At 48.3% G+C, this 27079-nt stretch overlaps 1 protein-coding gene across 3 annotated transcripts; it reads right to left on the bottom strand.

Annotated features, from left to right (window-relative positions):
* Positions 1–800: 800 nt before the first annotated feature.
* On the bottom strand, positions 801–27079 carry GATA4 (GATA binding protein 4). 3 transcript variants are annotated; one of them, XM_058836740.1, is made up of 7 exons: positions 26948–27079; positions 26221–26462; positions 7661–7830; positions 4731–4856; positions 4119–4206; positions 3722–3864; positions 801–3093 (listed from the first exon to the last, which is right to left on the bottom strand). In XM_058836740.1, the coding sequence occupies exons 2-7, from the start codon at positions 26327–26329 to the stop codon at positions 2911–2913; spliced, it is 819 nt and encodes a 272-aa protein (XP_058692723.1). In that variant the 5' UTR covers positions 26330–26462; positions 26948–27079; the 3' UTR covers positions 801–2910. The 3 variants fall into 3 exon arrangements, with proteins under 3 accessions (XP_058692723.1, XP_058692721.1, XP_058692722.1); XM_058836738.1 differs by lacking the exon at positions 26948–27079 and having other exon boundaries at positions 26221–26913; XM_058836739.1 differs by lacking the exon at positions 26948–27079 and having other exon boundaries at positions 7661–7827; positions 26221–26913.

Raw genomic sequence — 27079 nt, 5'->3', positions numbered from 1 at the left:
CTAACATCAGCTCTACAGCAGTTTTGGGTGACCTGAACCTGGTGTATCCAAACTTCTGTTTCTGGTGCAGAAAGGGGGACAAAAGAGTTAATTTCTACCCCTAAAGAGTTGTCCTCTACCCCTAAAGCTGTCCTCACATCCCCCAGAACTTCACCTTTGGAAAGCAGATGTCTTGTTCTGTTAGCAGGGACTTGTGAATGCTCCTCATTCCATTTTCAATAATTGTTTTTCAGGCTTTGAGGAGGGCTAAAATCCAGTTCATAAATCTCTGTTAAGGGGACATAAGGCAGATATGTTCTGCAGGGATTTTTCCTTCTGGCATTACAAGCAGAATTCCTTCTGGCATCTCTGAGTGGGTTTTAAGGGAAGGAGAAAAATTCCACAGGGGAATTTGGCTTTGAGGGAAGGAGGAGCACAGCAATAGGGAAGGGAAGGTAGACAGAACCCCTGAGAGCCTCCAGATGGAAAGAGAAACGGGAGTGTGGTTGGTCTGGATGTTTAATCCTCCCCAGGAGGCTCCACTCGCTCTTGGGCTTTCCAGGGTAGTTCTGGCTATCTCAAAAGCTGGCATGAGCCACGTGGCATTTTGTGCTGCAGGCTGCTGTGTTATGGCCAGGAATTCACAGCCAGATCCCAGGAGAGCTCAGCTGCCCTTTACAAAGGGATTTACTTCAAGGAGGAATTTGGCTAAAGATCTTCCTGCCAATAGAGAAACACCTTTGTGTTTTCACCTCAAATTCATATTTTTCAGCACTGTTTCTTCCCTTCTCTCTAAAGCCTAGCAGGTCTGAACAAAATCAAAGAATTTAATTTCTTTTTATTCATGTTTCATTAATGTCTTTCCCTCATTTGTAATTAGCACTAATGAGGCTAACACACTGCATTAGCTCCAAAAGACAGAGTGGGAACTGGTGTAAACACCACCCAGCTGTTCTCATGGCATCATTGCCATGGTGTTTTTCTCTAGGGAGTGTGGAGGTTCTGTCACACCTCCAAAATCCTGCAAATCTGGGCTATGGAGAGAATGGGGAATGTGGGAGGGTCCAAGACTCTCCAGTCACGACCAGTCCAGTTGAATCCTTCTCCTTAGAGAAGCTTTTACACCACCGGCAGGAAAAGAGTGAGTTCAAACAGACAACACAACGCCATTCTTTTGCTTCAAACCTGTCCGTGGCTCTCCTCTTCACCAGGCCATGTGCCGTAGGTTGTGTGGAAGAACACTCCTTGTGGGAATGTTAAACAGTGGGAGACAGAGGGTGGCACGTTTGGGAGGGCTGCACAGTTCCCCTTAGAGATTTTTCACTTGGTAGTTCTGTACTCGAATTCTGGATGCAGGGAGGAAAAGAGAGGAGCTGGGAAGGCAAGAAGGGTAACAGAGCTTGGGAGCAGACAGAAACAAGAGTGAAGAATCTTGCAGGATGAGGTCTCCCAGGAACTCTCTGCATGGACAGGCAAAGCTGTCCTTCCTTGGAAATGTTGATTCAAACATCGTGGGAAGCATCTGGTGAAGCACTTGGACTGCCCAGGGGAGCTGTGGCGCCTGCAGTGCTGGAGTTTGAGTTTGTTAAACCAGAGGCAGAGCAGTCAGGGCTGGATTAGGCAGGACTGATCCCTTTGGGAAAAGGGAATGAGTCAGCGGGCATTTAGCATCTCTTCCAACTCCATTTGCCAGGATTCCCTGGTAGGTGAGAGCCTTATGGGCAAGGAAACAGTCGAGTCTTGTTTAATGGAGTTGTGTTCTCTTGCAGGCAGGCAAGTCTGTGCACATGCTTGATAAAGAAAATAGCCCCTGCCACCTCCAGTAGGGGATGAAGCCACTGCTTGTTGCAAAAAGTGAAATCCTAAAGGATTAGATGTGGGAAATGGTCACGAGCCAGCTGTTAGGGGGAAAGTGGGCACTCACAGTACAGCCAAAAATAAGTGACAGTCAGATTTCATCAGTGGCATCCAAACCAACATAAAAACAGGCAAAATAATTAAATTATCTGTCTGAAAAGCAGTGGCACAGCAGCGTTAGAAGAGCATCTTTCACTTGCTGTGCTCTTGAATCATCTCTAAGCCTGGCTAGTCACTATACATCAGGGAAGAGCCCAGCCATTTCCCCCAGGATTTGATGACCAGCATGGGTCTCATCAACCTTCTTCCAGAAGGTTTCTTCTTCCAGAATCCCCCTTTGACTTTGGACAGACCTACTCCAGGCTCAGCCAACAACCTTTTGGAAACACAGTCCCACAATTTCGTAGTGATAAATAGGAAGGGAGTTACTATTAAATACAGACATTCATGAGTTTTCCAGACCATCTAGGAAAATGAAGACAATGCTCTACATGTGTGAGCTGAGGAGGAAGGGGAATGTCTCTTTTTTTCTCTGCCCTACATCATATCAAATCCATTAAAGCCACTAAAGAATCTCTAGTGAAGTCTGTTCAGCAAACTGTCCTGGAACTGGCTCCGTTTGGTGGAAGATCACTGAATTTGGGTCATGAGAAGACAATGGCATTTTCTTCTGTTTGGGAAAAGAATGGGTGGTGACAGAAGTGTCTCTGCTCCACCATTGTCTGAGTCTTAAAATGCCAGATATTGTTAAATTAAACTCAAGAACTGTGTCCATCTCTGTGTTTCTGGCTGTTTCATAGCAAGTGGTGACGGTCAAATAGAGAGGCTCATTTAAAGTGGGGGAAAAGGCTTCAAATCCTTGAGTTACTCTGAGATTTGAGTCTTCTCTGTTCATTTCATAAGAGCTCCCCTACACCTCGGATAAGTTCTCTTTACCTCTTTGCTGGAACATCTCACAAGGGGAGAGAAGGCAGGAGAGCAGGGGAGGTGGAGACAACATTGACTTGATGATTACATGGCATCTTCTTCATCTCTCAAGCAGATCAGCCTGGAGTTCATAAGGAAAGGGCCAGGTTATGCAGTTATGATGTCCCCGTGGTTCTCAGCCAGCACCAGGCTGTTCCAGGAGTCCTGTTTGGAGCTGGTTTGGGGAGACTGGCTCATGGCTGACTGGTAAGCCTGGGGGGAAAGCTTCAGAGCTGAGATCGCAGGGTGAATGGATGATCCATGTCCGGACATGGCAGAGACTGAAAATGCCTATGGAAAAAGGAGAATTCTGTGAAAAAAAAAGCTTCAAACCTTTTAGAAGAGGACCACGTGAATCCCTTTAGTGTGGGCTGCTGCTGTTGTAAAAATGTGTTGTAAAAATGGATTTGCTGCAGGGCTGGAGATTGCAGCCTATGTGCGATTCTTTGGGCTGGCTCTTTCCTTCTCTCTCCCTTTCCTTCTAATTATAGAAACACAGAATTATTTGGGTTTGAAGAGACCTTAAATATCATCTTGTTCCTGCCCCCATCCATGGGCAGGGACACCTTCCACTATCCCAGGTTGCTCCAAGCTCCATCCAGCCTGACCCTGGACCCTTCCAGGAATCCAAGGGCAGCCACAGCTTCTCTGGGCAGCCTGTGCCAGGACCTCCACCACCCTCACAGGAAAGAATTGCTTCCCAATATCCAATCTAAACCTGCTGTCTTTCAGTCTGAAGCCATTCCCCTTTGTCCTATCGCTCCAGACCCTTGTAAATCATCTCTCCCCATCTTTTCCTGCAGCCTCCCTTCAGGAGCTTGTCTTTAAGTACCTAAGTAAAGTTTGGAGGATGTTCTCCCCATGTCTACCATCCTATTTCCTGGTTTTTTTCCTCACTGCCAGCACCTCCCCCCTGTACCTGAGAGACAGGGCTGGGGTGCCCATAGTGAGATGAGAGCCCGGGTTCTGTTTTGATGGGGCGCATTTCCTCGGTGGTCGTGGTGCTGCTGCTGCTGCTGGCAGAGCTGGTGGTCGGGGTAAGACTCTCACTGCTGGATGGGCCTGGGAGAAACCAGAGGGTAAAACAGGCTCTTTCCAAAGACCTTTCAGCACAGAGATGTGCCCACTCACCCAGAAGTTTGTGTGGTAAAAGTAAATTTAAAAATAGTGGGAAGGGTATCCAGGTATTTAGACATCCCCCATTTTTAAAAATTTGTTTTTGTCATTGGATCTGTAATTTGAGGGCATTGTGGTCAGAAATGCAAGTGCACACACAAATAGACGTAATAAAATAAATTCCCTCATTCAACACTTACCTGCTGGTGCCTTTGTTTTGTTAAGGTTCTTAGGCTTGCGTTTCCTCGTCTGAATTCCCTCTTTTCTCATGGCTAAAGGCCTTGGGACCTGTGGATCCAAATAGAAAAGCACATTGGTTCTTGAATGTCCTTAAGGTCGTCTAAGAGAGCACGATTCCAGTTCTAACTTGTGGCTGAGCTGGCTTAATTGAAAGCAACAACAGGATGGAGCCCAAATTCTCTGGTCAAGAGAGATTCAAGATGTGCATCCAAATGGGAGAAAGAAGGCAGATCACACCATGGTATTGAGTGTTTTCGGGTAAGATGGCAACTACAGCTCATCTGTTTGTGCTTCTGACTTGGCTTTTTTACCAAAGTGCCTGAATTTATGTGGGAAGAATCTGGGCCTGGTTTTATTAGGTTTTAGAACTTATTTGCAAAGGAGACCTAATTAGTAAGTGAGAAATACCCAGCCTGCACACTCCCTTGCAGGTATAAACATGACGTAACATTGAGGGGGGGACTAAACCCAAAAGGAGAGCAGGACAAACAGCTCCAGGAGAGCACAGAGGTGTGTAAAGAACCCAGTCCCCAGCCTGGTGCCACGAACACCTTCCCACAGCAAGGATTTACCCCGTGGAGTTTCATGTAGAGCCCGCAGGCGTTGCAGACCGGCTCCCCCTCGGCGTTCCTGCGCCAGAGCGTGGTGGTCGTCGTGTGGCAGTTGGCACAGGAGAGCCCAACACGGCGGGACGCTGACTGTGGGGACAACAGAGCAAGGAGACACATCAGCCCTGCAGTGTCCTCACCAGCAGCACCCCACATCCCAACCAGCTCGCTCCACCACACCCCAGGGTTTCCTCTCCTCTTGCCTCTCTTGTTTCTCTGGCTTTTTCTCTTTTCACCCCTTCGCAGTTGTCCAACTGCCTCTTTCTGCCCCTCTTGCCTTCCCACTGACTCCAGGAGGTCTCAGCTCTCCTAGGCCATCTCAGATGGCACCAGAGACATGAAATAGAATCATTAAGGTTGGAAAAGACCTCCAAGATCATCGAGTCCAAGCTGTGACCGATCCCCACCTCATCAACCAGACCAGAGCACGGCGTGCCACGCCCAGTCGTTCCTTAAACACTTCCAGGGATGGGGACTCCACCAACTCCTTGGGCAGCCCCTTCCAATGCCTGACCACGGTTTCAGTGCAGAAATTCTTCTGGATGTCCAACATGAACCTCTCCTGGCATAGACTGAGGTTCTGTCCTCTCCTCCTGTCCCTGTTTCCTGGCAGCAGAGCCCAACCCTCACCTGGCTGTCCCCTCCTGTCAGGGAGTTGTGGAGAGCCAGAAGGTCCCCCCTGAGCCTCCTTTCTGCAGAATCCACATCACCTGAACAGAGCCCCAGATCTCCAGCAGCTCTGGTGGCAGCTCAGAGGCCCCTTGCACGTGCACACACCTACACTAAGGTGTCTGGATTCCAGGCCATCCTGCCTTTTCCAGCTCCCAAGCCCTTCCAGGCATTGTGGCTACCCCAAGAAAATGTTATCAATACCATAAATGTTACATATTCCTTGCTGGCTTTGTGCTGTGTTTCTCATAGAGCTCAAGGGGAAGGTTAAGAAAAAGAGAAGCTTCCAGTAGCATTTTCTTCCTCTTGATAAAAAGGGATAATTAATAAGAGGTCGCACTAATGAATTAGTGCAGGGAGCAGACCTGAAGTTCCTTTTCTGGGTAAAGTGGTTTAGTCAGGCTCAGAAGGCAACAGGAGAAAGCAAGGGTCTTGAAGCCATATGAAATACAAGTTTCGAGCTGAGAAAAAGAGTGGGAGGTGGAGGAAGAAAACGCCACATCCTGCACACCTGCCTGACTCTTCCCATCATCCTTCAAAGCTCAGGGCTTAGAGGGCAGTAAATGGGAGAGGGAAGGTCCTGGGTGCCGGGGTGAGAGCCTGCCTGCATCAGTCGGTGTCTGGAAAGGCTTTTCACAAGAGGGCGCTCGGTGCCTGTGGCTGCTGGCAGCGCTCGGGCTGCCGGTGTCACTTTTGTCGCTTTTGTCACTCGCAGGGTTTGGGCACCGACAGGGCTGAGCGATGCAAAGGGCGGGGCAGGATGAGGATGGAGCCTCGTGGAAGACAAGGAGTGTGGAAACCTGGCTTTCAGGTGTCTGCTTTCAGCTTGGGTTCATGATCATAGAGCGTTAGGGAGTCACAGAATGTTGTAGGATCATAGAATTTTAAGGGGCTAGAAGGGATCATCTAGTCCCACTCCCCTGCCACAGGCAGGGACACCTTCACTAGACCAGGTTGCTCAAGGCCTTATCCAGCCTGGCTTTGAACACTCTCAGGGTTGGAACATCCACAGCTTCCCTGGGTAACCTATTCCAGAGTCTCACCATCCTCACCGCAAAAAATTCTTCCTAATGTCTAACCTAAATTTCCCCTTTTTAAAGTTGTACCCATTGCTCCTTTCCTGTCACTCCAGTTCCTGATGAAGAGTCACAGCTTCCCTGTAGGACCCTTGAGATACTGGAGTGGGCTGTGAGGTCTCCACAAAACCTTCTCTTCTCCAGGCTGAAAAGTCCCAACCTTCTCAGCCTGTCATGATGGACTCATGACACTGGGGACACAGAGACCTTCCCAAAATCCCTCACCAAAACATGCAGGGAGCAGCAGATTATCAACACTGAACTCACAGAATCATGGAATGATCTGGGTAGGGAGACCATCCAGTTCCATCCCCTGCCATGGGCAGGGACACCTTCCTCTATCCCAGGTTGCTCCAAGCCCTGTCCAAGCTGGCTTTGGACACTTCCAGGGATGGAACAGCCACAGTTTTTCTGGGGACCCTGTGCCAGGGCCTCACCACCCTCCCAGGGAACAAATCTTTCCCAATATCCCATCTAACCCTGCTCTGTCAGTTTGAAACTGTTCCCCCTTGTCCTGCCATCCTTGTAAATAGTCTCTCGCCATTCTTCCTATAGGCTTCCTTCAGGAAAGCTGCAATTAGGTAAACCCAAAGCTTTCTCTTTTCCAGGCTGAACAATCCTGTTCCTGTCCCCCAGGTTCCTTGTGCATTCCCCATCCTGACCCCACAGGCTTTGGGATGCCCTGACCTGCCCTAAAATGGGGGCTTCACCTCACCCAACGGATCTGGGAGCAGAGTATCCAAAAAAAGTATCCAGAAAAGTCACCATGAAGTGAGGGGCTCACCCAGCAGTGACCAGGGACCCCTGTGGATAAGAGAAGATGGACTGGTACTGTGCTGGAACTGGAAAGAGTTGCCATTCCTCCAAATATACCTGCAGTGATACTAAAGCAAAGATTGGCTTTTGCTGAACCAACACCACAAATCCCAAAATCACCCTGTGTCCTACAGCCCTTTCCACTGCCTGTGTCTGGAGAACTGCTCTGGGCAGTATGAGGTCTTGGAGTGTCCCAAGCATGAGAAAATCTGTCTTGTTTTGAAAGTCTGGACTTCGGCTGGGCAGGTGGGTTTGAAACACCCCTGGCATCTCCAGCTGGCTGAGATTTCTTTGCCTCCTCCTCCTCGCCCCACGTGTGTGATCTTGACTTACCAGCCTCCTCTGGGGTTTGAACAGGGGCCGGTTGATGCCGTTCATCTTGTGGTAGAGCCCGCAGGCGTTGCAGAGGTAGTGCCCCGTGCCGTCCCTCCTCCACAGCGGGGTGGACATGGCCCCACAGTTGACACATTCTCGCCCCTCGGAATAATCATCAAAAAATTCTGCTGCCAAGATGGGAGAGAAGGCAAAAGACTTGGTTAATTAGGTGGCTGTACCTTTAATTGCTGCTCTGCTTCTCAGTTTAACCCAGAAGGAACATTTCAAGAAATCACAAATATTAAGATTTTAGAGGTTGCAAGAAACAGCTCTTTGCCCCCAAGGAACCCATCCTGCCCTCAGGATTATTGGGAAGAGGGACTCCTTTCCCTGCCATGACTGCAGGACTTCTGTGGCAGCAGGGATGTGCTGGGATATGGATACCAGGAGACAGAAATATAAACTTTTCCCTTCTGCTCTGATGTTATCCAATTTTCAAGATTGGCCATAGCCAGGGCAAGCAGATCAGGGCAGGTGAACAGCCCTGGTTACGATCAAGGCAGATTCCTGACACCACGGATAAGAACAAACCCCACAGAGCAGAGCTGCCCAGAGGCAGTTCCCTGGGCAGGGAAACCCATTCCATGTGCTCTGCTCCCCATGGGAACGCTCCTCACCCAGCCCCTCTGCTGGGGGGAACGGCTGCAGAGAGCCACAAGGAGGTTTCTGTGCCTTCACCCCATTCTCTGCACGGAAAATATCTCCTGATTTACAGGAATCCATATGTACAACATGAAGGTTCCCTGCCCAATGGAAGGGGGTTGGAAATGGATGGTCTTTAAGATCCCTTCCAACCCAAACCATTCCATGGTTCTGGGATTCAAACCCCAGCTCAGGCTGACAGCTAACAGGGACTGTTGGGAATTTATGTGTTCTCCAGCTTTTGATGGAAATGTGTATTGTGCTTGATGCCACACTGCAGGGCTTGCTGCATTCACCCTCTGCCCTCCTGGTACATCCTGCACTGGGATGTGAGGGACAATTGGGCATGGAGTGATAGGAAAAGGGGGAATGTGTTTAAACTGACAGAGGTCAGGGTTAGATCAGATGTCAGGAAGGAATTGTTCCCTGTGAGGGTGGGGAGTTCCTGGCACGGCTGCCCAGGGAAGCTGTGGCTGTTCCATCCCTGGCAGTGTCCAAAACCATGTTGGACAGGGCCCGGAGCAACCTGGGGAGGTGGAAGGTGTCCCTGCCCATGGCAGGGGGATGGGATGAGATGAACTCTGGGGTCCCTTCCAACCCAAACCATTCTGTCATTTCCTGAATTGCCCTGGGCTGGGCCAGTCCAGTCCCTTTGGCTCTGGCAGGACCAGGAGGTTGAAAGGTGAGCACAACAAGCTCGACTGCATCATCCTTTGGAAAGCCACAGCTCATTCCCTGTTCCATACAAACCCTCCCAGAAACCAACAGCTTCACTGTATTTTTTCCTTGTCCACCTGCTTTTTACACAAGAATCTCAGCTTCCTGCTGGAATACAATTCCTCCCCAAAGAGCAAAACAACAAAATTTTGCTTCTTGCTGAGCTGTGCCTCAATCTCATGTGGGTTCTCTGATGTCTAGCAAGGGTTATGTTCAGACATGGCCTTATTTTCTCTTTTCCCCAGACTATTTTTGGAAAATCTGCAGGAAACTGCATAACCGTGAACCGGCCAAAGGACAAAAAATAATTAATGAAGTGGCGCCAGTTAACAGAGACAAATATTCACGTGAGCCTAATTCTCCCTAGAAAATCTGGCTAAAAACAGCAGATTACACGTGTGCCCATGGGGAAATGGTAGAGAGCAGTAATTTATCGTACCCAAGCAGCTTTGGAGCCAGCAAAGCGGGAATCCAGTATCTTCCCAGCAATTTAGGAAAATCTCACTACCCTGGAGCAATTCTGGTGGATTCAAAAAGATGAGAATCCCCCCAGGCAATTTTTGTCCACATCGATTCAGTGATACCACAACCCTCACTTTCCCCCTTAAAATGACAATTGAGTCATAGCCAAAATCTAGATCAAATAAACTTCCTTTGAAAAGAGAAGGGATTGGAACAGCTGGTCAGGAAAAAACTCGTTTCCTTGAAAAATCTCAAAAAGGAAAACATTTCACTTTTTTTTTTTTTTTTTTTTTTTTTCATCTTGGAAGTTGTTGAGGTTTTTGATTATAATTTTCCAAAGAAAAAGCCAAAGTATTTGTGCAGTAATTTTTTTCCTGTAAAAAATCCCTTCTTCTTTGAAAATAATTCAGTACAGAGTTGTGGATATAATCCAGGGAGAATTTAGCAGAGCAGAGATAATCAAAAGGTAACAGTTAAAGCTTGAGTGATTTGAGTTTTGTCTGTGACTAAATACAAAATACAATCTTTCTTGGAGATTTTTCCACCAGGCAACCAAAATATAAAAGTTTTTAGTCAAAAACAAAGGAGAAAATTCCTAACAGTCCCTCAGAAATGTTAGAAATTGGATTAGTTCTTAAATAAGAAGGTCCCTCAAAAAAATGTCAAGTATGGATATACTTCTGGTTTTAGAAAAATGTAAGTCTCCTATCTTCTGGCAATATTTTGTTGCCAAATGTTGAGTGTTACTTCCCAAGAGTGGGACACCCAGCTCTAGTGCCACGTTATTTTCAGTATTGGTTTCTCATTGGCATCCAAAAGACCAGTGCAAGCCTGCTCTGAGACCTGCTCTCCTTTTCCACCTGCATTTGGCTGATATTTTTCCCTATTTTTTTGGTGTTTTGGGTTTTTTCCCCAGTTTCCATGGGATTTGAACAGGAACATCTCTCTTGAGGGATTTTTATAGGATCACAGACTGGTTTGGATAGGAAGAGACCTTAAAGCCTATCCCATTCCAACCCCTGCCATGGGCAGGGACACCTTCCACTATCCCAGCTTGCTCCAAGCCCCATCCAAACTTTCACTGGTTGAAGTTTCCAAAAGTCTCCTTCTGCTTCCATGGCAGTAACGTTTGTGAGACTTTCCCCTCTCAGCTGCAGGTGAAGGTGATCCTTGTGAACGTTCATAAACAGGAGTCATTGGGGTTTGAGATGGGAAGGGACAGACTTTGTTCCCGGGGGACACTGAGGCTCCGGGCAATGGGTGGCTCTCCCTAATCACAGCCCGTATCAGATGGGTGTGTCCCCTCCGGGCACCACCCAGTGCTGAGTCAGATGATACCCACAGAATACAACCTCATTAAAAACATTCCTGCAGCCCTGACAGAGCAGGGAGAGCTCCTTGACCTAGGTAGATATCACCTGGAGGAGAGATATCCTCACCTGCTTCAAAGGATGTTTGGGATGGCACAGGAGGTGTTTTGGGCGCTACTGGATGTTGGCTTAGAGATGATGATACGGGCTTGGTGCATGTCATTTATTGAACAAAGGGTGTTTGGGCTCTAAGGAAGTGGAAAACAAGGGACTGGATTTCTTTCTAGTGTAAATTATATATTTATAATTATTAATTTGTGTGTATATATATATAATATCAGAGCATCTCTAAACTCCAGGATGAAGTTGCCAAGGGGAGCTTTCTGAGCTGTCCTTCTGGCCACACATCCCCCCTGCTCTGAAAAACCCTGAAGATCTACAAAACAATGAGAAAGTATCACCTGAAAACCTGGAGCCTGTGCAGGTGGGTGTTCAGGTTTGATGTGGGTGAATGTTCAGGACCCAGGAAATCAAAATGTTCCCAGGGATCCGAGCCCACAGGAACCAGGATCCACCATCAGGCCGAGCTAAATTGGGCATGGAGGTCACCGGGCTTCAAATGCACTAATTGTTTAATTTGTCAGTGTTATTAATAATGGGGATTAAGGAGACTCCCCAGGAAAAAGCAGCAAAGTGTTTCCTTGGCTTCTGGCTCAGGGCTGGAGCTCTAAATCCTGGCATTATGAGATCCCCTGACACTTATTCCTTGTACTTTGCAGCCGGGAAAGGAAACGTTTATTCAGGCAGCAAATGGCCCGAGCGGCTCCCGGAGGGCCCTGAACAATGAGGGGGGAAGGAAAGGCTCCCCCAGTCGCACTCAGGGCAATAATTTCCGTTCTGTGGCACAGGAGCCGCTGCCTGATAATGGAGATTTATGGGTCCATCCGGTGACCTCTGTAATGGCCTTTCTGCTGGAAAGATTTACTCCCTCTCCTGAAGCCAGGTACAGCCAGCACTGGGACAGGGTTGAGGGAAGGATTTGCTGATCAGGCTGAGGAGGACGTCGGCCCGTGGCTGGGGGAGCCTCGTGTGTGCTGAGTGGCCTCATCTTCCTCTTTGAATGTTCAGCTTCCCCACGTGCCTTTGCCAAGCCCTTATCTTGTATCTTGGGATCATTCAGTCCTTTTTATGGGCTGGGTCCCTGGTGTTGACTAATCCTGATGGCCTTCTAGTTAATTCTTCATAAAACCCTGCCTTTAGTCAATGAAGGAGCTTCCCACATGAAAGCAGATCATGAAATCTCACTGAATGACCAGTGGAGAGGATGGATTGTGTCCCATCCCTCTCCTGGTCATCAGCTTGCTGTGTAAAATGAGATTTCTTCCCTTCACATCTACTGTTTATGAGCACTGCAAGGTTCCCAGGGCAGGAAATGTCACTTGTGTGTGTCACAACAGGCTCCTAATCTTGGGTGAGGCCTTGAGTATGCTCATGTCAGAAATACTTTCCACAATGGGATATTCAGTTCCCAGGGAGCCAGGAGTGACTCCTGAGTGGGGCACAGGGGTCTGGAAGGAAAAAAAGAATTCTTGGATGTGGCCCTTCGTGACACTTGGTCGTTGGGAGGGGTCCTTCACATCCACTGAGATCGACCTGTACGGACAATGCTGGGGTCATCAAAAACACAGATTGGAGCTTGCCCTGCCAGCCCACACCTCCAGCACCTCCAGTTCACCAAAAGTCTGAGGAATTTTGCCTTCCCAAACAGGAGAACCAGATGCCCACTTGCAACTCAACCCAAGGCTTGAGCTTGGAGAGTGGCTTTAAGTGACTTTTCCACCACGTCTGCCAGCCTGGCACTACATCCATCCCAAAGTCCAGACTTTTGGGCTTTTCTTTAGCAACCCATCCCTGGAAGTGGTCCAGGGCAGGTTGGATGGGGCTTGGAGCAACCTGGGATAGTGGAAGGTGTCCCTGTCCATGGCAGGGGCTGGAACTAGATGAGCTTTAATGTCCCTTTCAACCCAAACCATCCTGTGATTCTGTGATTAAATCTGTTTGCATTGGAGAGATCATCGTGAATGCATAAACCTGATAGATCAGGACCCTAAGGAGTGATAACAGAAAAAGGAAGGATTTTGATTCCTTCAGTTCAGACCCAGCATCCAGTTTATGAATTTCTCTTCCCCATCCTGTGGAAGGGGACAAGGAGCCCTCCCTTCCCTGGTTTGGGTCAGACCCTCCTGCATGAGAAACAACGAGGTTGTCTTCTGCTTCCCTCCAGCCCCCTCCTGCCTTCACCCTCTCTGGACAGAAAGAGACTTCCATTACTATAGCTCTGGAGTTTTGTTTACAGCTGGAGAGATATTTGATATCAACAGTCCCCCCTGCAGAAGTGTCTTCTCAACCCAATGAAGCAACTCAGCAAAGGAGGAACTGTCCTTCAAACACAGCCAGACCACTTACAGGCTCTAAACAGAGCCTGAGAGCAGTTTTGCCAGCAGAGAAGCAGTTTCCTAAAACAATTTGTTATGATAAGAGGTGAGAGCCACGATCCTGTGTATACACAAACCCCAAATGGACTCTCAGGGGCACTCGCAGCTGAGGCAAAGGACAGGGACACCCTGGAATCCCACCCAGGACACCTTCACCTTCTGCTTCAAAGGACAGCCACAACAGCATGGCAGCAGAAACAGGATTTACCATTCATAGCCACTTGGTCCCAAATCCCAAAATTGTTCCCATTAAAAAGCGGCAGTTTGGAAATCCTTCCTACTCTTCAGGCCTTTTGGGGTCCTTTCAACCAGAATTTTGGTGCAGCTAGAGGAGCTGAAAGTCACATCTTCTACTTCTTTGGAATGGGTTGAGGTGTTTTCCATGAATTGCATGATTCCAGAAGCTGAAGTTTCAAGGGGAAAAGCCCACCAAAAGGTTTCTGGTCAGATCACAGCCCAGTTAAAAGTGCTGGTTGGTCCAGGATTGTGGCAGAGAATGAAAAAAAAGAGAGGAGGGACAAAAGAGGAATGGGAAGGGAGTGACTGCAAATTTTAAAAGCCGAAAATCATGCATGGGGGACCTCTTTAGCCAAAGGAAAGCTGTCAGTGAGCCTTTCCTTTGTCCATGGGGACATCACCAGCTTGGCACACAGGCTGGGATCAGAAAGTGGGGATGGAGCTAATGGAGCCAAGGTTGTTTCTGTAAAAACAGGTTTTCCTTGTTGGCTTTTACCCCTCTGCTCCCTCTTCTCTTCCTGTTTCCTCTCAGATGGATTTTGGGTAAAATTCACCCAGGGTTTTAGAGGTGAATGGGATCTAAACACAGGGAGAGCAGGACAGTGCCTGTGTGAGCAGTGCTCACCACTGGGCTGGGTGCTGTGGGAATGTGGCTCCCTGCTCTCCCCTGGCCTGGATTAGCAGAAGGCATCATCACCTGTGTGATTGAGGATCTGCAGGAAGTGGGGAACCAGGTAAATTCCCCACACTTAGCCAAAAACACGATTTCAAGCAAAAAGCATCATTGTGCAGCCTCACAGAAATGGCTTGATGCCATCCCAGAAAGTTTTAGGGTTTACCTGACACGTCTATGGTGGAGAAAATGGCTGTGTACCCAGTTAGGTGCCTGAGCCAAACAGTTTTCCCTCTGAACACATAAAGACCCTACTTATTGCTGAGGAAACATTCACCCTACAGTCTGGCTTTCCAGAAGGCAAAGAAATCTGCTTTTTCCCCGGCTTTGCAAAACGCCACGGCGAGACATTTCCCATGCAACCCTTCCCAGGCCAAATGTTTCACGTCAAGGCAAAGGGAACATTGTGTCCCTCCCCTGCAGCACTCCCTGCTCTGCCTGCAGAGAGCCAAGGTCTGTGGCACACACCATTGCCAGCAGCCAGGAATACTCCTTTCCTTCGTGGATATGTTTTCCATGCTTTGAAGGACGGTGGAGGTGGAAGCAGCCAAAGGACCAGCTGAGATCATGTGCGGGAGGGCCACGATGGGAAGGTTGGGAAAATTCTGGGCCTGGCTTGGAGTTCAGGCTTGGCTCTGCAAGAGGATGCCCTTGAGCAAGGCTTTTCATCCCATAGTGACACTGTCCTTTCCACATGACAAGGAGTGACACTGGAGGGGAGCAAGAGGACAACTTTCAAAAGCCACAGCTGGAGACAAGAAATGGTTGGAAGAAGGGTGGGTGGAAACTAGCTGGATTCCTCTAAATCAGATCTAAACAGTATTTGGGGAAGGGGCAGGAGTTGGGGGAATGGCTAACCTGGTTGCTTGGAAAAGCACTGACAGTTCTCCAACACCAAAACCACCAGAGCCCAAACCATCCAGCCCTGTGATTGTCCCAGAGCTTAGTGGAGAGACAGACCAGAAACACACAGAGGGACCATGTCCCACATCCCAGAGGTGCACAGCCTGCTCTGAAGGAGACAGGAATGCAGACATTCCTTGTAGGACTTTTGGTGGGAGCCTCTTGGCCACCTCTTTAAGAGTGGTCTGGTGTCCAACAGCAGCTTCTGCTGACTGTCAAGTTATGCCTGAGTGAACTCCCACCCACCCACCAAGGTGACCTCCCCTTCCCTGCTCCTCCTTGCAGTTCTTACACTTGTAAATATCCGAGGCTCCTCTGATAAACAGGAGATTCCTCTGCTTATCGACTGTCCAAATATTTTTTAACAAATCTCAGATTAGCATGGAGAGCCCAAGGAATGGGCGAGATGGGGTCAGCCACAGCCTGGGGTCTGCTTGGCAGGAGGCACCTGGAAAGGAAAAAACCTTTCTCTCTTTTGACAAAGAAAGAAGAGCCACAGCCTTGCCCTGCTTGAAATCTGGCCCATCTCCAACTGGATGTGCCCGTCAAGAGACTCTTCTTTGATGGCCTCAGGGAAGGGACAGTGGGGAAAAAATGAAGAGGATCAGAAAAGCTTGGGATTTAAAGTGCCATGAACCCTCCTGGGCAGCAGTTTCTGAGCTGGGAACAGGTAATGGATCATGTGCAGCCGTTCCTGGTGTCCCCACAGGGAAGCACAAGCAGGTGTGCTGTGGAGTCCTGCCAAGCTCTGCTCCATGGCTGAGCCGTGGGAATTGGCCTTATGGCTACGGGGTAACTGTGAACCAGGGCCAGTTACTGGGGAGGTGGTGAAGCCTGACCCTAAGCCCAGCCAGCAGAGTCTGCCCATGTTCAAATGTTCTGAGACCCCAATCACATCCAAACTTCTTCCCAGGAGCGGCATCAGGAGATGCTGGGCTCAGGATGGTCTGTGCTTGGACCATGCCAGGGCCTAACAGAATCACAGAATATCCTGAGCTAGAAGGGATCCACAGGCATCACTGAGTCCAGCTCCTGTCTCAGCAGAGGACAACCCCAAGGTGATTCTTCACCAGTGAGTGAAGATTATGGTCTGTTGGGCTTTCATTAGGAGATGGAGGAATGTCCATCACTGGGCATTCCAAAGCCTCATCCACATGCCCTCAGCCACTGCTGAGGTGGTTGTCCTGCTAGGGATGTTAAAACATCCATTTCTCCAATCCTACAACTCCAGAAACTCGAAGTTTGGGGTGGGTTTTTTCCCAGATCAGACATTTATCCAAAGAAAACAGGAAAAATCTTTCTCATAGGATTGCAATCAATTGTATTATTGTTATTATATTTTTGTGTGTGTGGTATACATATATGTAAACATATATATTTGTATATATACCCATAGCATGTCCTAGAATGAATGGTTTGGGTTAGAAAAGATCTTAAACATCATTTAGTTCCAGACCCTCTTCCATAGGCAGGGATGCCTAGGATATCCTTGCGAATGTCATTGTAGCAAGTTAGGAATCATCTCCAATCAATTATTTCTGGTTTTGCTGTTAAAATTATTATTATTCTGTGACTGCATGGAACTTAGCTATATAGAATGGTGAGTGTATATATATTTATATATTATATGTATATATATATGTGTACACAAATGCACACATATGTATATTTTAAAAAACTCATATGTGCAAGCCATACATGATATGTTAAAGCCCCTCACTTTGTAAAACACGTCTGTACCATGTGTAGGAATATATGGAATATGTAGGACTGCTTCACTTGTCCAATCCCTCCCTGAGCATGGCAGCACTGCCCAACACTGATGTGTCCAAACCCCTGTCCCAGTTTTGTTCTAATTTCACTGATTTAGACACAGGCTCTGCTTCCAATTCGGAGCTGATAAATCCCACTTGGAGGAGCCAGGCCCGATCCCAACCTCCCAGCAGGACTCCAGCCAGGGACAAACAAAAAGGTGTTTACTGCGGCTCATCGCGTTAGAGGGGACAGTGAGTTTGTCTAACCCCTGGCCCTCCTCTTTTCCTCTTTTATTAGTTATTCTGGACGTTAAGTCAACTCAGCCCCCGAGCGGGACGGGAGGAGGGGGTGATAAAGAATCTGCAAAGGTCACTTCGCAGCCCAGGCCAATAAAATGGCAGGTACCGAACTTATCAGGGCCACATATAACTTGCAGTTTTTCTAACTCAATTGATTGGACTTTTTATCTAAAATAACAGGCATTATAAGATAGGCGAAAGTCGAGATAAGGAGGAAAACTGAGTAGGCCTCGAATCAAGATCAGCCTGGGGACAGGTTCAAACTCCCACACCTGCCCCAGAGGAATCAATGAAAGTTTCTTGGCGCCGTCCGCTCGTTTTGAAACGCTGCTGAAGTTGGGTGAACTTTGAGACCGCGGCGTTTATTCTGTGATTATAATTAACCTGCTCACCCGTTGTTATTGATTTGTGAGGAGGGAGGTGGCAGAGCCTCACTGGGATGTGGGTTTGGGAAGAGAAGTGCTTGGGGAGAGCAGGCAAGAGTGAGACCCTTCCCTGGCTCCAGGCAAAGGGTGCGAGGGGGATTTCACCCTCCTGCTTGTAGTCCTACTTATTTTGGGAAGTGAAAAGACCCCCCCCAAGCCCAGACCTTCATGTCCAGAGGGGCAGGATAAATTACAGCATCACTCATCTCTCTCAGGGAAGTAATGAAGGACTGAAACATGGGAAAAGTCATGCACAGGATCCAGAGCATCATCCCAGCCCAGAGGAGTGTGAGAGTGTGAGGAAGAGACATCCTCCACCCCAAAGCAGCTGCCCCTCTCATGCTCCACACCACCCAGCCATGTCCCAGCCCAGAGTCCTTCCCAGCAGCCAGCCCCCTGGGCAGGCAGCCCCTGGGGCCAGCACTCCCTTCCCAAAATAATCCCAGACATCTGGGACCACACGTCATTCAGAGGAGTCCTGATGTCTGGGGCTCAGAGCCTCACTGATTTTTTTTTACAGCTGCAAGCCCTGGATGTTGAATAATGGTGGCTCCCTGGCTTGCAAATCCAAGAGTCTGGCTTGGAAACTCATAGGAGATTAAATAATAAATATTAGGGTTTGGTTGTTTTTTGGGTTTTTTTTGCCTCCTCTAGGATTTCAGCATGAAGGAATCAGGGTTTTCCAGCCTCTCCCTTGTCCAGGAAAGCTGTTTTTTCCCTTTCTGAAAGAGCAGAGCCTGACATATGATAACAGGATGCCGGAAGCAGGAGCTTGAAGGAAAATTGAGGTGCACCAAAGCACAAGGGCTGGCAAGAGCCAGGGATGGGTAGCTGGGAATCCTGCCAGAGGGGGATGTCTCCTGAGCTCTCTGGAGGTGTTTGCAGAGCCAAAGGAGGCCCTCGAGGTCAGAGGACAACCTGGAATTTGCTTAAATATTATGGACACAAGGAGCTCCATGTGGAAAAAAACAGGGAAAATTGGCAAAATCTTGCTTGAAGGGACTGGCGTGGTCTCCTTCTCCCTCCCTGCTTCATCTCTGCTGTCAAATTCAGTTTTAACCCTTTAGGAGAGTCTGATGGCAGTGAGAACCCAGCCTCACCCCAGCTCCCTGTAAATGCAGCGTGCTGGAAGCATCGTCCAGCGGAAAAGGGCTGAGCTCTGGGAAGGAAAGCAGGAGCAGGGAGCGGCGCCCCACCACGGGACCTCTCCTGAAATGCTCCCCCGGCAGACACCAATTTAATTCCCAGGGATTAGGAGGAAGCATTTCCAGGCAGCGATTTTGTTATCCCAGATGCAGAAGCAATCCAGTACCAGTCCCTGTTGGAGACGGGAGATCAGCCCTGCAGGATCCCTCATCCGGCTGCCCTCACCCCACCTCTGCTGGAAAAATTATTAATTTTTGGCTTTCCAGGAATGATTTCTTTTCCTGTTTCACAAACAAAATTAATTTCTGAGTCTCTCCCAAGGCTGGTGTGAGCAGTTTGAGCCCAGCTGGCTCCGATAAGGGTCTCACAAGCTTCAGGGGCGATTAAAAATAATTTAAAAAGCATCATGAATTCCTTCATGCTGCAGCGTATAAACAAAGTGGCCACTTCTCAGGAAAAAAAGGAAGGTCCTACTGGATTTTGGGGTTTCACCTCCCTGAAGACACATGTAAATTCCCATGTAATTTGCAATGGGCTGAATTTCTTCCCTATGGAATCTATTTGCCTGGGCCTGATCCTGCACCAGCTCCCAGTGAACCTCCCGGTGCTTTAAATCAGGGATGGCTCCAGCTCTGAGCAAGGAACGTGGGTATTTTTGAGGTTGCTTTTTTCTTTGTCCCAGCCCATATGGAATCTGTTTTTTAGGGGATGGCTGATCCTAAAAACCTGAGCAGGTTTGGCCTCAGAAAGACAAAGAAAGCAAAAAGACATTGGAAATAACAAAGTTGCTCCCCCCAAGCAAAGGCTTCATTCTACGATTAGGTATCTACCTCATTAAGCAAAATATCCCCGTGCCAGCGAACAATTGAGAAAAAAAAATTAATCACTGGGCACTTCTTGGAAAAGAAAAAATTGTTTTCACTTCCAGTTGACGCTGCCCCAAATTTGGCTTTAAAATCCAGGTCTTGCCAAAACTCCAAAGCTGAAACATTTCAGCGCTGATGGCGGGGTCAGATCTGTGTCCAATTTGGAAGAATCTCTGCCTGGCTCTTCTTTTGGAGCAGACCCAGCACCCGCCAGTTCTTTTTTTGGGGAGATGAGAATATCCAGCCCGAGCTTATCGTATTAAAAAAAGAAATTGCCGCTGAGCGTCGCGAGGGTTTAAAAAGGTGCAAGAGCAAAGGGAATGCTGTGAACTCAACATACCCCACAGCAAGGAGCTCCTGGAAAAAAAGGAAAAGAAAGAAAAAAAAGGGAAAAAAGGGGAAAAAAATGAAAAAAAACCCCAAAATTTTTGGAGTAGGTTTGAAAGTATGTGTGTTTTCAAAAGAGCCTTTAATGCCACTCGTGCCAACGGTGCTGGAGTTATTTTTGAGGGCTGTCACGCAAGTGCAAGCACCCGTGTGTGAAAAGACCTCAGTGCTCAGGCCTGGCAGATAATTGGGTTTAATTTGTCATTACAGATGTATTTACAGCTCGAGCCCGGTCACCGTGACCGATGATGTGGGGAAGACTTGGAAAGGCAGGAGTGGTTTTCATATTTTGCCATAATGTGGGAAGTGATCGTAGACAGCTGCAAGAGTTCTGTCCCATGAAGGAGAAAGACCAGTTTTTCTTAAAATTAAAAAAAAAACCTCAATCCAACCTTATAATGAAATTTCCTTCTATAATTTGGGTTAATTTGGGAGGTTAGAGTGAATTCTCACCTATTTCCCTGGTTATTTAAGCAGCGTTTCACACTCGCACACCAAAGACGAATTTACACCTTCCTGCCAGACGGCAGCGCGGATTCCGACCCGCCGACAAGGTGAATATTTGGCATTTCCAGATATTCCCGTCTCCCTTTTTGCAATCCTGCAGGCATAATTACACACATTCCCCACTCCAAAGCATCTCAGACCTGTAACAACCCAACCTGGCCATTACAACCAAAGGGTTTTGGCAGCGTAATCGCGTTTTTCGGGATCCCACGTCCCCGAAACCTGCGGCCAGCACAGCAAAAATCTGCATTTCTGCCTCTCCCTGCCAGCATCAGCAAAACTTTCTTTCCTAAGCCTAAAGACTGAGCTCCTGAGCTAGATTCCCACCTGGTTTTGCAGCCAGCAATGAGCCCCAAAGGGGAAGCAGACTCTGGTTTTTATAGTTGGGTTGCAAAAGCCTTGAAGGACCCAAGATTTCGGCTTCCTCTGCCCCGTGAATCCCCAGGAGCGTCACCAAGACGGGGGAGATCCCCGAAAATCCCATTTCTGCACCTCCTTTTCAATAAGGAAATTGCAGGGAGGGAAGGACAGGTGCGCAGATTTGGGAATAAAACCTCTCAAAGTTGATGTATTTGCAACCCTTTTTTTTGTCTCCTATGCTTGCAAAGCTCTGCAGGGCTCAAGGAACAAAAAGTTTCAGCCCACAGCCCTGCACTGATGAGAAAGAAAACTTCTGAAGGTTTTGGGACAACACAATAAATTTTTTTAAATTAAATTTTCCTTAAATTACACCTCTATTTTAATAGCAAATATCCTCCCCCAGAAACAACAGGCTGGCCAAACTTTAAGCGCATAAAATGCCACTTATTCACCCAGTTTGGAATTTTATTTGCTGTTTGCTGCTTTCTTGGTGTTTTTATTCCATGCATCCTTAAATTTTCAGAGTGAAATGGTTTGCCCATTCAAAATACCTCTCTGCATTTGGGAGAACCAGTTTTGGGGAGCCCCTTTCTGCTGGCCAAGCCAAAGTTTTCCCGTCATCAGAAGAGCACAGAGGTGGCAGGATTAGGCCTGATTTCCTTTGGAATACTCTGCCTGATAAACCCTCATCTGTTTCCAAGAATTTCACCTCTTTCCCTTAAAATTTCTGGGAAAAAAATATGTAGAGAGCAAAATATAAGCTGCATCTTAAAAAAAAATAAATTGCTGTTATTGTAAAAGGGATGAAGAAGTGCACATGGATGGGTGAAAAATAATTAATCTTGATTTAATAAAGTCTTAGATTAAGCACCACTGTCCACTTCCTTAAGTTTTACTGCTCTACAAAAATTTGTGAGCATTTATATTATATATAATATATACACGGCATATATTTAATATATATGTGTTGCACAGAACACCCCACGGCTGTTCTGTGCAACATAAGCTGTGCTTGGTAATACAGCTCAATTTTTAAGTAAGGAATTGAATTATTAACAGGGGTGACAGAATGCTCGTGATGGTGTTATTTTTATTATTATCATTGATTTATTTGCAATTTAAATTCTACTGCATGGGTGGCTTGGAGGGGGGAATAAACACTTGTCTGTTCAAGCTTGATCTTGCTCAGAGATTAGAAACCCCGATTCTGTGGGTTTCATCCCAAATCCCAGACTGGCGGGTGACAATTAAATTAGGAGGGAGCGCAGAAGGTGGATTCAAACCCGGAGCGGGGAACAAAGCCCTGGGCGAACCTTCCCCGCCGGCGGGGTTGAGGTGAGAAATGCGCCGCTTGCGAAACGGGGGATGGAGGAAAAGGCAGACACGTCCTACAGCCCCATCCCGATATCCTACAGCCCCATCCCGATATCCTACAGCCCCATCCCGATATCCTACAGCCCCATCCCGATATCCTACAGCCCTATCCCGATGTCCTACAGCCCCATCCCGATATCCTACAGCCCCATCCCGATGTCCTACAGCCCCATCCCGATATCCTACAGCCCCATCCCGGTATCCTACAGCCCCATCCCGATGTCCTACAGCCCCATCCCGATATCCTACAGCCCCATCCCGATATCCTACAGCCCCATCCCGATGTCCTACAGCCCCTCCCCACTGTCCCGCAGCCTTTTCTGCCATCCTGCATTCACATCCCTCTGTCCTATGGCCCCATCCCTGTGTCCTAAGGTCCCATCCCTCCAGGATCAGGGACAGGACGATGCTGGGCTGTGCTCATCGCCTGCCACCCCACAGGGACCAGCTACCTTGTCCTTCGGGGCACGGGGAAGGTCAGGGGCTGCTTGTAGGGCAGAGGGTTGTAACAAATGCCAGTGAATCGCTGGAAATGTCAGCCCCGGGATGCGACAGGGTAAATCTCTTAGCATCCCTGTGGGAAAGCTTAAGATCTGGTTCCCAATCTCTCCCCCAGCAGCAGCAGAAAGGACATTTTCCAACCCAGTGTCTGCTTCAGGCTTTGATCTTCCCAGATGCTGTGTTCCAGCAGCGTCTGTTTGAGGAGCCCTGACTTCGATTTAGCCAAAAATAAGAACAAACCCAAAAAAACAACAAACCAACCAAAAAAAAAAAAACCCAAAAGCACCCACCAGGAATGCCCACAGCCGCGATTTATCCCCAACCACAGCAACCACGGCGATGCCACAGCGAAAGTAAAATCCCCGCTGCGAGCAAAATAAAAGGGAATGGGGATGGCAATCTGGGATCTGAGCGTCTTTCCCCAGCCTGGAAAGATCCAGGAGGCAGCGAGGGGCGGTGGGAGGGATGCGCTCGGACCCCCGTGCCGCCCTCCATCTCCGCTCCCCTCTGCCTGGGGAAGGGGCAAGAGCCAAACTGCCCGTCCAGGGGAATTTTAGGAGCGATTTCAAGAGATTTTTGGTGCTGGCGGGGAAGTCTTTGGAGAGGGGATTCTGCAGCTGGTCCTTTTCATGCCTCATTAAGTCGGGAATTCGCAGTAACTCCATCCCAGGCAATGCCTGGGGCAAGTTCACTGCCTCGATCACAGGGTCTGATCCTGCTCTTCAGGGTAATGGAATCAGTCACCGAACTTACCCTAAAAAGCCCAAATTTGGCATTTTGAACACACACCAGGGAGTTTTTCAAACGGGCCCGTATGTTTTACCCATCCTCCCCAGTGCTCTACACCACGGTTTAACCCAAGCCAAAATTCCTTATTTTAGGGGAAAAAAAAAATAAAAAGAAGGTTTGTATTTATTTTAGTGTTATTTTCTTTTACTACATTTTCACTAATCTTCTTTTCTCCGTGTGTTGCTTTATTGTTTCAGTGATATATTTATATAAAACGGGGAAAAAAGTCGTGCCCAATTGCACAGACGGTGAATTCGTGTCTGCATATTCACCTAAACCTGCCTATACTTGATCTTTATTTTTAAAAAATGATAATAATTAAGATTTTAATGACTCCAGGGGTGTTCTGCATTTAACACTACCCGAAGGTGGTGGTTATTTCTCTTTTTCTTTGGAAAAGAAAGTGAGAGCGCTACAAATACCACTCGGTTTAAAAGGATTGCGTTTCCACCTTGAGATTCCTCGCTGTGCAGAGAATAAAATTACTTTTAGCCCTGAGAAAAGGCAACTCCACCGTGCCAGGGATCTCTCAGGAGCTGACCAGGCTCGGATGTGGGATTGAAGTGGGTCAGTGATGGGAGCAATCCACAACGGTGTCCCCCCCACGGCATCGTTCACTGCCTTCCGTTTTTTAGGATTTTTTACCTTTAAAATAATTAAGATAAAACTCTTTCCCAGTTTGGAATCCCTTTCCCAGCCTCTCCATGCTTCACTCAACCCCCTCGGTGCCCAAAGCATCGCTCGGCTTCAAGGAGGGACCCGGCAGCGGCCGCGTCCCGACTCAGGGAGAAGCGGGAACGGGGCTGGACCTTAAACTTCTTCCCGAAGGAGCTGCCTTCCAAAAATCCATCTAAAACTCACCAGCTCTCAGGCAGTTCATTTTCTTCTTTTATTTTTTTTTATTTTTTTATTTTTTTTTAACCAAAACCCAAGCACTTGTGTTTTAAAATCCAAGTGCTTTTCCATATCCAAGCCAGAGGCGCAATTAGCCCCATGCTAATGAATCTCGCGGATTCGGCCGCGCTGCCGAAAATCCGGCACCCGAGTCAGGACCTGGCCGTGAACAGGAGTCCCTGCTCCTTCCTCCTTCATTAAAACACATTTTTGGGACTGTCTTAACTCATCTCTTCGTCCCAGTGCTATTTAAAACTCCATTTTTTGCCATCAAAATGCGGAGCTGCAGCAAAAACCACCAGACTCAAAACCCCAAAATCCCCACGCTGGCACTTTAAAAGCTGATGGTGTTTCTGCAATTGCAATTCTTCATTTGTATTGTTTTTGGGGTTAGGTTATTTTTATTATTAAGAACACTTCTAAAACCACCACAAAAAGGTGATTATTTTTTTTTTTTTTGTCCCCAAGGAAGAGATGGCATCATGGTAAAATACAAATATTCAGATGTGCTTGCTGATATTCAATTAATATTTGATCGTTTAATTCATCCTGATTTTTTCCTCTATGATCTGCCTTCTAATGGCTTCCCAAAAAACATTGTCAGATTGGTTAAAATTTTATCCTTAATCTGTTCCTCGTTTTGAGAAATTTTATAGCACTTAAAGAAAAGCACAAGATTTTGGCAAGGCCAAGCCTTCACCGACGTCCAACTTTCCTTCTTTTAACTTCTTAAAATAATGCTAAAGACAATGCAAATCCTGCTGGACACGATGGAAAAATCACCCTCCAAAATTCGGGTCGGAGAACACAATCATAAAATAGATCTGCAGCAAAATTTGAGGTGTTTTCTTTGTTAACCCCAACCCCAAAGCCGACAGAAACACCTTCACAGAGAGGAAACGGGAAGGAAAAAAGGGGTTTTGGAACCACAATGCAAAGATGTGCCTGCATTTCTTTCCCCTTTTATCCCTCTTCCACCCCACGAAATATTAAAGCAGTATTTTAAGCCATTTGGACCAATTCTTCATTGTAGGAACCAGAGGATTTTAATGAAATTAAAGGCTCTGAGACTGGACTCGGCACGAGAGATCAGGGTCAGGTTTTTTGGGGGAAGGAGACTCTGAAATACCAGGGTTTTGTCAGATATGCCTGAGTTCCCCAAAAAGCACCATTATAAATGTGAATGCATTTCTTTTAATCCTTCTCCATCATCTCTCACACCTCAGCTCTAAATTTCTCTTTGCTCTCCCTTTCCGTAGCCCAACTGACCTTTCCAAAAAAATTTTTAAAAACACCAGAACTTAAAGCAGCCCGAAGGGACGATTTGGAATTCATGGACCCAACTTTGATTTCTTCATGAGAATTTCTTAATCAGAACCTGAAGCCAGCTCAGGAACGGACTGCGTGTCGATGGAAAATGTGGTCCTGCACCCCACAATCCCCTTCAGAGCCCCTAAATCCCCCTGAGCTATCTGAGGAGCCAGCAGGCCCGCGCTCCAGAGCTCAGCTCATCGTTCCTTGCCACTCCAGGCCTGCCCTAAATTCCATTTATTTTTTGGAAACTCCTGCCTTTGAGGATGTTTTGGACTGGTGATTTTGCAGAATAAGTAAGAATAAGGACCCCAATGGTTTCCAGTCAGAGAGGCAGCGCCAGCCCCAACACTCAAAATTCCTCCCTCCTGCCCTTTGCGCCTATGCACAGGGGGGGTGTGTGCCCCAAAATCTGGGGGGTAACGGGGTGAAACCTTCCCTCCCCTCTCCCAGCCCTCTGCTCACCGATGTTGGCGTGGCGGGCGGCCGCGGGAGTCCCTCGGCTCTGCAGGTTGTGCAGCATGGGGCTGTCGAAGGGCGAGGAAGTCCAGGTCGTGGCCATTTCGGGGCTCATGTAGGCCGGGTAGGGGCTGGAGTAGGAGCTGCCGAAGCCCCTGCTGTACTGCTCCCTCCCGTTAGCAGAAAGGTTCAAGGAGCTGCTGTAAGCCGCCGCCGCTTCCCGGGAAGAGGTGGCCGGGATGGGGGTGCTGGTGGAGAAGGAGAACCGAGGTGACACGGGAGGGTGAGAAGATCCAGGGTTGTAAGCGGCGCTTTCGGCTCCGGGCTGAGTCCAGATGGAGTGGCTGGAGACGGGGCTGCCTTGCTGGGAAGAGCCGCTGCTCTGCAGGTAGGGCAGGCTGGGGAGCATGGAGGTGACCCTCGTGGTGGGCACATAGACCGGGGACGCTGCGGCCGCGCTGTGCATGAAGCCACCTGCCCCCTCGTACGCCGGAGGGCCGGGGTTGGCTGCCATGGCTAAGCTCTGGTACATCTCGTGCGGGGCCTCCCCAAAGCCCGGCCGGCTCCCCGGCCGCGATCCGGAGCGATGGGGAGCGCCTGGAAAACCCTCGGCTCCACTTTTCCCCGGAGCGGTCTCGCGTGGGCGCAGCCTTCCAGCCAAAACCAAAACACCACCAGCGATGCGATTTTCCTCCAACCCACCCCCCCCTTCCCCGCCGCCCACCTTCCCCACCTTCAGCAGGTCCCGCCGCCTCTTCCAGACCCCAAGCAAGAAGTCCGGGTCCCTCCGGAGGGGAAATTTAGCTCCCGCCTGGATTTAGCTGCTCCCACCGGGCTCCATCCATCACCTCCCGGCCCCCCCCCC

This window comes from Poecile atricapillus, chromosome 3, assembly GCF_030490865.1.
Source record: "Poecile atricapillus isolate bPoeAtr1 chromosome 3, bPoeAtr1.hap1, whole genome shotgun sequence".
Lineage (NCBI taxonomy): Eukaryota > Metazoa > Chordata > Aves > Passeriformes > Paridae > Poecile > Poecile atricapillus.
The sequence above is the reverse complement of the archived record's forward strand: the minus strand, read 5'-3'. Positions and strand labels throughout refer to the sequence as shown.